General features: G+C 37.3%; 2 protein-coding genes across 2 annotated transcripts in view; one reads left to right on the top strand and one right to left on the bottom strand.

Moving 5' to 3' along the window:
* Positions 1 to 12,216, top strand: part of LSM5 (LSM5 homolog, U6 small nuclear RNA and mRNA degradation associated) — a 756,742-nt gene that overhangs the window by 702,235 nt on the left and 42,291 nt on the right. The gene's annotated exons all lie outside the window — the stretch shown is intronic.
* Positions 1 to 12,216, bottom strand: part of AVL9 (AVL9 cell migration associated) — a 44,641-nt gene that overhangs the window by 13,123 nt on the left and 19,302 nt on the right. The window contains exons 4-11 of the mRNA XM_050915813.1: positions 11,908 to 11,979; positions 11,037 to 11,126; positions 10,004 to 10,070; positions 9,300 to 9,340; positions 8,145 to 8,183; positions 4,362 to 4,431; positions 3,285 to 3,832; positions 28 to 162 (exon numbers count right to left, since the gene is read on the bottom strand). Coding sequence (XP_050771770.1) covers positions 28 to 162; positions 3,285 to 3,832; positions 4,362 to 4,431; positions 8,145 to 8,183; positions 9,300 to 9,340; positions 10,004 to 10,070; positions 11,037 to 11,126; positions 11,908 to 11,979 — 1,062 coding nt within the window. The remainder of the gene's footprint in view (positions 1 to 27; positions 163 to 3,284; positions 3,833 to 4,361; positions 4,432 to 8,144; positions 8,184 to 9,299; positions 9,341 to 10,003; positions 10,071 to 11,036; positions 11,127 to 11,907; positions 11,980 to 12,216) is intronic.

The following is a 12,216-nucleotide window of genomic DNA, read 5'->3' as shown; positions in this document are numbered from 1 at the left end:
AAGAAGTTCAAATGCAAAAATTCATACTTCCACAATTGCATCACTCAGATGTTTCTGCTGACGGAACAGGATATTGGTGGCTCCCGCAACAAAGCCACGGACTGTTACATCTGACAGGAGATGATGCTGCTGCAGTGCCATGTATGGCAAACAAAGGTACCCCTAAAGGAACAGAGATATTTAGAGGATTAACATAAGGCCAAAAAAAAAAAAAAAAAAAAAAAAAAAAATGTCTATATTCAGAGTTTTTCCTAATAGAAGTCAGCACATTCCACCCAGAACAAACCCTGGTGATTACAATTTCAGCCACAATTATCTATTGTTTTGCTACATTACATCTGCAAAGCAAAGCAACCAGATTCCACATGAATTAAATTTTGCAAGAGGCTGTGTTGCCTTTCAGGCTCAGGACTGAAACGGAAATACAATGCAAAGGACAGGAATCAAATGTGTTTATAAGGCAACAGAATAAGCAGTATAAAACAAGAGTGAGGTCTCAGGTCAGTTCAGAGACAAGAAGTCAATGGAGATAAAGATTCATCTCTCCACTTGCATACCGTCATGTCTTCTGGTAGTCCTGAGGCACATAATGCAGGAAAGCTACGGACTGCTATCCGCATTTTGTAGGTGGAGATTTCCAGGCTCCAGAGATAGCAATCAATTTTTGATAAGCATATGCATGCCTGCTTTAAGAAACAGCAGGATAGAAAGCAATACACTGTGCTTTTTAGCTACTCCATGCTTATAAGTTCATCTAGTATCCTACATTCCAATTAAAAAAAAAAAAACAAACATTTTGAAAAAAAGCTTTGAGGGAAATTGATAGGACAAGGGGTAATGGCTCTAAACTGAAAGAGGGTAGATTTAGACTAGATATAAGGAAGAAGTTCTTTACTGTGAGGGTGGTGAGGCACTGGAACAGGTTGCCCAGAGAGGTTGTGGATGCCCATCCCTGGAAGTGTTCAAGGCCAGGTTGGATGGGGCTTTGAGCAACCTGGTCTAGTGGAAGGTGTCCCTGCCCTGGCAGGGGGGTTGGAACTGGATGATCTTTAAGGTCCCTTCCAACCCAAACCATTCTATGATTCTATAATGTCATTGACAGATCATTAGGAAGCAGCTGTAGGTATTGTAATTTTCTTTTTAAATACAGGATCAACATACCCCTGAAGTCTAATACTGAAGTCTAATTTCAGCTGTTCAATTGCATAAAGCACAAAGCAATTTATTCACTGGTAGAAACCCGGAAGGGCTAACAGCATACTGGACAGAAACAAAGAGCACATACACCTTATCACACAGTACATGGTAATTGGAAACATATGGAATAAAGGAGCACAACTATTCCCTTTTCTTATATTAGATACAGGGATGGCTTTCCAGATGACAAGCACTTATCAGCTGAAAACAAACAGTCTGTGTCAAAGGAACAACGGTGCTTTGAGAGGTATCACCAACCTAAAATGGAAAATTTTCAAAAAATATGGCTTAAGAAGCTGGCAAAGGAAGGTTTAATTACTCTATACTCAAGTAGCAAAGTCTTGGAAATCTTTCACTATGTAAAGTATCAAGTGTCAGTTCCCAAATTCATGTTTGTCTGTAAGTGTAAGAACTTTAATTTCCGTGAACGTGTTCCACTCTTTTTAAAAGAGTGCAAATGAATTGAGTATTAGATCTTACAGAACTGGTACTAAAGAACCTATTTTTCCTTATGCACTGGTGTACTTGGATACGGTATTATGCCATCTGGCAAAACCTCCTCCCATTCAAATTTGTCAGATTTATTAGTCTTTCCATGGCATGGCATAAACAATCGTGAGATGAGAGCTCTAAAAGAGACTTAAACTTTCCAGTAAGTGGTTAAACTATAACTTCAAATCACATTTTTCTGATAACTTAGAGATGTAAAGCCTTTTCTGCATTAATTACATTGGATGAACTCAAATGAAAGTGCCGTTGTGGAACAGAAGGTAAACATGTAGAAATTGTCAGCTTCCTTAAAATTGTTTACTTTTCCATTTTATGAGCTTAGTAGCAAACTAAGTTTGCACTCGTAGGCCCCCTTATCAATTATTTTCTTCTTGCTTTCAATCTAGTATTTTCAATAGAACTAGACTAAATACAATTTACAGGCTATTCTTTTGATTAGACAGACCATAAGGACAAACACCAGATTGCAGATCTTTGTTGAAAAAGCATTTCTAACGGTGACGGGAGGCAATACAGGGCAATGACATTTGAGCTGCTCACTTGGGACCACACCGTTTCCAATGAAAGTTATTGTGAGAAGCTCAAACACAATCATCAAATACAATGTTCTGCAAGGAAATGCAAATAAGCACCTCCAAAGGAAGAAGCACCACTTTGAACCTCATCAGCTTGGGGAAATAAATCTGAATCTTCTACTTTCTGGGCAAATGTTCATCTAAAAGGTTATTACATTAAAAACAAAACAAAGAAAATGTACCGTATCACTTCTTTTACTCACAAAAGTGTATTTAAAAGGGACGCATTTTTCCTGTTTTTACTAGGGAAACCAGCCCTAGTAAATGTATTGCTTGTTATCTGACAATGCCCATTAGAGTCCTTAGAGAGACTCTGGAATACCTGGAGTTCAGGCATCAGCGCAAGCTTAAAATTCAGCAGCTCAGCACCATGCACAGGGAAAGAGCCACAGACAACCAGGAAGAGTTATCATGTAAAGAAGGGTGAAATTAAATATACATATATATATTTATATTTTTGTGTGTGTCTATATATATACACACACATTTACATACACATTTTGTGCATATATACACACATACACATTTATAAATACATATACATATAAAAATTAAAAGAGGAAAACATAGGCTTAGGCGTCAGCTAAGATATAGCTTTCAGAATCTTAGTTTAGATTAAGGTATCTAAACACTTCTTAAGTACTCTGATCTTGCCCTGTATAGGTTAGAGCAACAATTCTTCAGAGTAAAAGAAAACAGTAGTTACTGATACATACCATTTATTAACCACAGTGGGGCTGCAGGTTACCATCATGTAGAATTGCAAATAATATGTAAGTATACATATGAAAGAAAAGTGGAATGCACATGTGCGTGCACACACCCCTCAGATGTGCACTCACGCTTTCCACCTGCCTAGGAACGCAGTCACTTGCCAGAGACCGTACTTATATGTTTTGTAGTAGCCTACTGTCCATTTGGAGTTGGGTAACCAAAGTATTAGCCACTTCTGAAAAACAGATGTCTTTATGAGTTAGCAGGTATCATGAACAACATGTTTACCTTTGTAAAAATAGCCAATGGCATACCATACTGGTCCTCTTCCAACCCAGATATCAGTCCTGGAACAAGCACCGCGTGTCCTGTATTTGCTTGGGGCTGCACAGTGATTGGAAGGCTTTCTGAGCTCATGCCTTTGCTTGGAAGATTTTCAGCCTGTTCTGATGCTGTATTTTCACGTTCTCCTTCCTTCAAATTAGACTCCTCCAAAACGCTAGGATCTAAGGTCTCCCAGTCACTTTCAGAGGATGCTGGAGAAGTGCGGGAAGGAACTTTCAAGCGCTGCACAGTACCATTGGAGGACCGAGCTCCATTGCAAGTCTTCTCTGACTGGGAGAAAGGCACGTTTGCTTTTTGACCTTCCAGTGAATGGTTTCCTGCCACCTTCCTGCTTCCCTTTCCCATTCCTAGGTTTGCATTTGAAGTATCAGCAGCAGACACAGAAACATAGTCATCTAACCGTGGTGTATCTTCCTGCAAGCCAGCATCCTCTGATATGCTCTTTCTCGGTCTATACTGTGAGCAGTCAGTAAGACCATGTTCAATCATACCTGGAAAGTGATAGCACGGATGAGTATCAGCATCTCAATAGATATTTAAGTGACTTTTGTTAAAGAAAATGATCAAAGTGCTCTTGTGTGCATAGTGGAAAACACGTATTTTAAAACACTACTTTGGGAAGGGGAGGGTGTGTTTAAAAAAAAAAAAAAAAAAAAACAAACAACCAAACAACACAAAAACCAAAACCCGCACTTTCTCTTGTAAAGAATCTGCCCCAACTTTTTTTGCTTTGAGAAGACTGGTTAGAAGCTAAGAATTAGCAAGGTTAGGGATTTTGGTTTTGGTTGGTTGCTTTTTTTTTTGTTGTTTGTTTTGTTTGTTTTTTTTTTTCTTTTTTTGAAGAGTGCATATAGAAGGAAGAGAAAGGTTTGTATTTTTGGTTTTTAAGGAACTTGACAGGAATGTGTGACTTACACAGGGTCCCATCTATGTTACCCACAGGCAATACAGAAGATCCACTGGATCCAATTAAGCACAAGAAATAACAAGCATATAAAAAGTCCAAACTTCTCCTCTTACCAGGAAAGAGTGACAGGACAGTCATCAGAGCTCCCACCAATCTATTCACTGGAGAAATATAAAACAGCACCTGGTGGCAGAAGGGAAGGCGGTGGGGGGAAGACAGCATGCAAGAGAGGAAAGGGGAATTAGGGAGAAGAGAATGAGAAAAATAAAATTACACTTAAGCATGACAAAGACCCCATGCAAACTATTCAAGGCATTGCTTTTTATGTTATTTTAGAAAATCTGCTTACCAACAAAAGCTCTTACAACAGTTCAAAGTAAATACTTAAATATGTCTATTGTATCCTATATTTTATAATATTTGTAATATATATGTTATATATATACACACACGTGTAATATATACTTGTCAATCATTCAGATTTTTCTGTCAGTTGTTCAGATTTTTTTCCCAAATTGATCCAGTTACTGAATGACTGACAGAAAAAAGTTGTTCCTGGCATGCCGCATAAATTCTTGTTCATTTGTACTACATTAAAATCTCTGTTATAAATCAAAGAGGCCAAATAATCTCTATTCCTGAATTCTGACAAAAACCTATGCAAAAACATCTCTTCTAAGAAAATATATTAAAGATATGCAGATAAATGAAAAACAGGATAAATGCAGCATGCATTTATTACAGGCATCTTCCTATGACTAAAAAAAAAAAAAGAATTTTTGGAAACAGAAGACATGACTGATAGTAACTTTGGTAAACCACTTCAGGCATAACATGGGAAAACAGAATCTCCTTAATTAAATCAGAGAGACTGGGATTAGTAAATTAGTTAGGAATTCAAAAGGGGGGTGTCAAAGGCTAGCAATGAGAGAAGAAACACAAGGCAGACTGAATATTACTACTGGAGTTCCTCCAAGACAGACCTTCAGGGGGGAGGAAAGGAAAAAAAAAAAAAAAAAAAACAAAACAACCAACCCAAAACCAAAAAAACCCCACAAAAGTGAACTTGTTTAACAATGCCATTTTTACATCCTCAAGCAGCACAATACTAGTAAAAAATACATGAGCATTACAAGGAATCAACAACGCAAAGGAATATAGAATGATCTAACTTGATGACTTTGCAGGCCAGTTTAATAGGTATATGATGAAATTAAAAGTGCAAGTTTGCGGACTTAGACTTAATAAAAGAATTCTGCTGTAAGCTAGGAAGACACTTTAGAAGTGACTGATGAATAGTAACTCATGTTCTACTAGTATTTGCAAGTCTATAAGCTAGTGAATTGATGGAACCAAGAGAAAGACCTATGCAGTCCTAACACATACCAAACGATGGGAGAATTAGACTCAGCTAGAAGCAGACTATGTATATTATCTTGTACAATTTTTCTTTTTTCTGTGTTCAAGATAGGTGAATTGAAATTGCAACAGCCACAGAAAAAGCATGATGAGAAGAACAAGCAGCTCATCTGAGGAAAGAATTTTGGCTGACTCCAATGGGAATAAAAAACCTCTAACTTCTTTTAAGATGCTGCTCTACAATGCATGTATGAAAGATGCATGATATAATAGCAATGAACTACAACAGAAACCCTATGATACCCCTAACAGGTTTAGATTCTCAGATACCACGTATTCCTAGCCAAACTTATTTTTAAGCCTACAGAAATAATTAAGTCTATAAAGTACCACCTTGTTTTCAAGAAATCTATTCCAGTCTAGGTTTTTGTTTGGGTATACCGCTTACTTAAGCTGAGTACTTTTCTATATTTGTTCTATCAAGTCCCTCTGCCATCTTTCCGTCTATATGGGTGCACACTTCCTTACCCCTCCCAACCCTGTTATATGGCCTACAACATTTACATCAGCAAACTGGGTGGTCCTGGCAGCAGAAAGTCAAATGATCGCCATCTGGAAGTAGTCTTCCAGCCTAATAACAGCTGAGAGGTGAAAAAAAAATTCTTTTAGCCTGTGGAAAGGCATCAACCAAATTGCTAAGGATTAAAGGAAATCGGTCTGTGGCATTTAGGCATTTTTCAGCTCAAGGAAAATTGGCATTACTAGTGGCTTCTTGCATATTACATTTAAGGTCTTTGAACATACAGATTCCCACAGTTATTCTGGAACCTTAACATCTGCCAGAAAACAAGCAGTGCCAGAAAACCAAAACTCTTCCTTTTGAAATTGCAAGTATTGACTTCCTGTTGCAGCTTAGGGAAAAACAAAAACAAAGCAACCTGCAGGTTTATTCAATAAGCATCCAGTTATTTTCAAAACAATTTCATATGTTTGAGTCATATGAACATGCTTGGGAAACGCTCCCTCTCCCCTCTTCCCGTGCATTTATGTCTTGTGGTTTGAGCAGCTTCAGAAAAGATTTGTAGCTCAGTAAAGTATTTTGTTTATGTATGTCCAAATGCTGAACTGACCTGATGAAATGCTGTCAGAAGTTTTTAAACAGATCAGTAGAGACGTTTTACAAAATCTTAACTGGAAAATATTTTTTCCACTTACGGTTTTTAAAAAAAAAAAAAAAAATCACTGTAGACTTTCAGAACTTACTATTTTTGGGGTAAAGCTTGCATATCGAGTCTTGATTACACACATTTCTACATGTGTACTCCCACTATGTCATAATCATATTTTCTCAAGTATACCTTTTGCATAGCCCTTAATATAGCATTCTTTAGCGTATGGCTCCTTAATGCAGAAACTGCATTTATTGTTATCAATAAATACTTAGAACTGTCAAGGTATATCTGACTTACAGCATTAAGTGACAAATGCAAAAGTTTCAGAGAAGCTGCTACTTCTGTTTTTAAAAGCCATATTTACTGCCTCACAAAAGGTACCTAGGCCTCAGATATAGACTTTAAAAAACCCCACAACTGTTTCGATATCTTACAGATTAAATCCTCCTGACTTTCCAGTTGCAGCTAACAGGAAATTCTAATGTTCCTTCTCAGCACTCTGAAGAAGCTGGGTTTTAACACAGCAGGTTCACTGAAGAAAAAGTGACATTTGGGAAACTGAAACAAAACTTTAAACAAAAATTTTAAAAAAGCGAAACAGACAAAAAAATCCCTGCATAAATGTGTCTGAGAGCTGATACAGTCATTTCACTGAAAGTTCTTGTTCCAGGGTGTTAATATATATACAGAAGAAAACAAATGTATCTACTATTTCACATCTGCTTGTACATTTTGCATATTCCACTTAAATTATGAAGATAGCATTGCTTCTGAAGCAATTAGAATTCAACAGTTTTTACCAATTTATAATCTGAGTTCAAGCTGACCTAACAGATATGGCTCTTTACATTGTCTCCTGCAGGTGTCCATGCAATTCGGGTCTGAAGGACGCTTCTAGCACTTGTTTCCTTTGGTATGCCTATTTAAAGCCCGAACCAGAAGTTCTACTTACTGAATCCCTGTAAAGCTGTATGCTCCCTTTTAGGTACCAGCATTTCCTATCGGTTCCCTTTACACAGGTACCTATTTGCACCTAAGTGTATCCTTTCCTATCTTTTATATGTTAAGTTTCTCCACTCACATTTAATCCCATTTTACTTACGCTGGCTGGGACAGCTATTAATAAGGCAGATTGTAGACAGAACAGAAGCGGAGGCAAATTTATACGTCAACACACAGCAGTTACTTTTAGCATAATTTCCCAATTTATATATCGATGCAAAGTTGTTGATATGACTTCAGATACTTTTATTTTACTTTATTTGACTTTGTTTTTCACTAGTATATTCTACATAACTTCATATGAAAAAAATTTAACAATTGCATTTCTATTTCAATTACCTACTTCAGCCTACAAAACATTACCTTTTTCTCTAGAAGAATCAATTTAAAAAGGATCAAGACCTGAAAAAACACAGAAAAGAAAAACATGGTGAGTGAACCAGTGCCACTTATCAAAAATACTGTGCAAGCATAATCTCTTATTCAAGATTTCATGTTAATCACTGCCTAACAGTCAAATGATCAAATACATTTGACTAGTGAAAACCAGTGTTCCAATACCATTTCTCCACCTAAGCACTCATTTTAAAATAGCATTCGAGATACACAAAGAAAAACCTGCACAAACAAGAACTGTGTAACTTGAATCATACAAAGCTTATTGGAAAGAACATGTGTAATTCCAGAATTTTAAAAAACAGTAAGCTGCATAAGCATAAAAGAGTTCCTCCACAGAGATACAGAAAAGAATTCAGCAAAATACCAAGAACAGCATTCACCTCACCTAATTTTAGGCATCTACAGATGAGGCACCTATATCAGAAGTGCTTATCCAGACTCTCTACACTCAAAGAAAAACACAGACACTTCTGGGGCATGACTGGCAGACATCTGAGGTTAAACAAAAATGAGTTCTACCCCAAAAATCTACTGAACAGGTGCAAATACACCATGAAATCCAGATTCTTGAATTTGTTTCCTTGATGCTTCTCAGTTAATAAAAGATTCTAAATGCCATTTGTACCTTAGCTATAGGATACACACTCAATTTCAATAGGCGTTAGGAAAAAGAAGGAGAGGTGCAAGTCCCCTCATGTTCTATGATGGCAGAAGCTGCAAAAATTACAAGATACAGAGAAAAATGCTCCAGGTTGTGTCTGCATGGACTTTAGCAATATTCTTCTATCACATTCATCTGACAAGAAGCAGGAAATAGAAACAAGACCATAACTGAGATACCACTCGCACTTTGGGACAGGACTAAAGAAATGTCACACAAACCTAGAAATCTCCAGGGAATCAAGCAGACAGACAAAACTTCTCAGTCTGGAACTTACTTTCACTGAAGTGATGTAGGCGGAAGGGAAATCAGGACGCTGTAACCAGAAGTACTTAGGAAACAGTCGTCTTACTCCTAGCTCAGGTATGTCTAGACATGTTTATTTTTCAGTTCTTCACAAAGCATTTTACTCCACAAAGTAAGTGCTGTACTTTATATATCTAGCAGAGAACGCCTACCTTGTGTCTAAAGTGAAGAACAAGATCCCGAGGAGACAGACCTGAGATACCAAAAAGAGAGCAATTACTACAGTTTAATAGGTAGTAGAGATACTAACTTTGTCACCATTTTTCAGGGGGACACCCAATATGCATTCCATGTGAACCTGTTTATTTCAATAGCAAAACTCATATGAAATTCTTCTTTTGAGCAGGAGCAAGAGTTAAATCTACAATGGAGACAATAATAACATGAATAGCCACGCTCTGAGTTACTTCTGTTGGCTGCCACACAGCATTATGGAAATACTGAAGTAAATACTACACTGTGCATTCAGAAAATACATAGAAGGGTCAGAATCAAATGGAAGATATCCAAAATAACAGGCAGATGAAAGCTTGAGCACCCCACACAATCAAAGTTCCATCTAAAAATTAAGAAGGTACTGTTTCCCAAAAGCAGCCAAGCAGTTGCTTGTCAGACTCTTAGGTCAAGAGGTAACATGGCTTTCAACCTATCACTAACTCTTATTATGAAAGCAACACTACATTTATTTGACATTTATTTAAATCCATTAATAAAGAAATGCATAACAGAATACTGTGCAGGCACACAGACCTCTGGTGCTTAATCTATTAATGCACATAAACAAATTAGCTCAGGAAGGGAATGTGTTGAATTAGCATAACATTATCTCTGCTGCTTGTCCAAAAAAGTCACTTACCAAGATAAACTTGTGAACCTTCTAGCAAAGTACTGCCCAAGGAACTATTCATATGATCATAAAGTTCCTGTAAAAGTTAGAACAAAGGCAAAAAAAACTCAGAAGGTGTTAATGGCACATGGTCACACAAAATCCAGACTAAATAAAATTCACTTATTCAAGGATTTCAACATCTTATTCCAGAAAGAAAGTAAAATTTTACTAATGGAGTCAACGGAGATACAGGCTGACAATCACGCTCATTCTTGTAATTCATTACAAATCACAAAGTTGACCCTCTGTCAGATTAGGGTAGTTCATTTAGTTCACATCAAGTTATTACAAGAGCTGAATAACTGAATGACCTATGCAAATGGATGTCCTGGTTTCGGCTAGGACAGAGTTAATTTTCTTCCTAGTAGCTGGGATAGTGTTATGTTTTGGATTTAGTGTTAGAATAATGTTGATAACACACCGATTGTTTTAGTTGTTGCTAAGTAGTGTTTATACTAAGTCAAGGATTTTTCAGCTTCTCATGCCCAGCCAGCAAGAAGGCTGGAGGGGCACAAGAAGCTGGGAGGGGACACATCCAGGACAGCTGACCCAAACTGACCAAAGGAATATTCCATACTATATGATGTCATACCCAGTACATAAATTGGGGGGAGTTGGCCAGGAGGGGTGGATCGCCGCTCAGGAACTGACTGGGCATTGGTCGGCGAGTGGTGAGCAATTGCATTGTGCATCACTTGTTTTGTATATTCTAATTCTTTTAGTATTATTATTGTAATTTTATTACTATTATCATCATTATAATTATTTTCTTCCTTTCTGTCCTATTAAACTGTCTTTATCTCAACCCACGAGTTTTACTTTTTCTCGATTCTCTCCCCCATCCCACTGGGTGGGGGCAGTGAGCAAGCAGCTGCGTGGTGCTTAGTTCCCGCTGGGGTTAAACCACGACAACGGAATATTTGAGCACTAATTAAAAACAATAAATTCCGTAGCCATACACTGAAAGTTTTGTTCTGTGTGCCTATTACTTAAAAGTTACCTTTAGAATTGAAATTTGCGAGAAGTCTTTTTCTTCAAAATATGCATGTGTAATGAGTTGCAGCTTTGCCTGAAGTAACCCATACAAAGGCTTGGAAGAAAAACAAACACAAAAGCAAGTGAAGAAAACTTATTTAGTCATTCATTTTGAACTTTAATCTTCTCCCATTCTTATCTTGCAATATAGACACATTATTACACATAGAGTTCATGGAGGGGCACTCCTTAGATGCTAACTCGCAGTATCTTTCTCCTGTGCTCATTTTAAATGATGATAATTCTATTTTCTTTCCATTTGCACATACCATACCATCACTGAACATCTTTCTGGAGAAGTACTTTCCTGCTTTAACACTGCTTGTGCAGCTCCAGTAATAGTTCCTTCTTCAGCTTTAAGCACAGAAAGAATTTCTGTTCCCTGCCTAGTGACCAGTAGCTTTTGCTAAATAGGTAGAAACAGAAGATGTTTCTTCGAAACAAGAGTATGCTGTATGTGTGACTATCTTAAAACCTCTTTCACAGTTGTCAATGGCCACTCTCTCCAGTTATAATAACGGCCAAACTCCTCAATCCTATGACGTGAAATAAAGTTAGTAGCACTTAAGAACAATCAAAAGCGCAAATAGATATCCTGGTCCCTGACAACAGGCAGACACTTTTACAATTACTCTTACAAGGAGATACCAATTTAAGGCAGCTCACTCAAATGCCATAGCCTCCCTATTCAATTTTACTTCAGTATTTTGTTACCCTCTGCAATGATTTAAAGAGAGGTGTTTGGAGCCAAAAGTTCCAAATAAGAATATGGAAAACAAATAATTTTTAATATGTATTATTTGAAAGTGTTTTGGGTGTTAAACAAACATTCTTACCAGCTGACTGAGAACACAGACACTTTTCTGTACTGTTTCTCGGGTGATGTCTGCTTGCCGTACTTTTAATGCCTAAGAAATAGAAGTATTACAGTATTTTTACCCACACACAATTTCAAAAAGAACTCTTTCACGAGTCTAGTTGCCACATACCACCCTCCTATTTAAACAAAATCCTAAAACTGACTGCCTTCAATGGTGGAATACCCAAACGATGCAACAGTATGCCCTTACCTAGTAAAAATGGTCATAACACTGATATGTCAGAGTTGTGTTCTCATCTCACTGTGCACAGCAAAGATCCAAATA

This window comes from Gymnogyps californianus, chromosome 2 (assembly GCF_018139145.2).
Source record: "Gymnogyps californianus isolate 813 chromosome 2, ASM1813914v2, whole genome shotgun sequence".
In the NCBI taxonomy this organism is placed as follows: domain Eukaryota; kingdom Metazoa; phylum Chordata; class Aves; order Accipitriformes; family Cathartidae; genus Gymnogyps; species Gymnogyps californianus.
The sequence above is the reverse complement of the archived record's forward strand: the minus strand, read 5'-3'. Positions and strand labels throughout refer to the sequence as shown.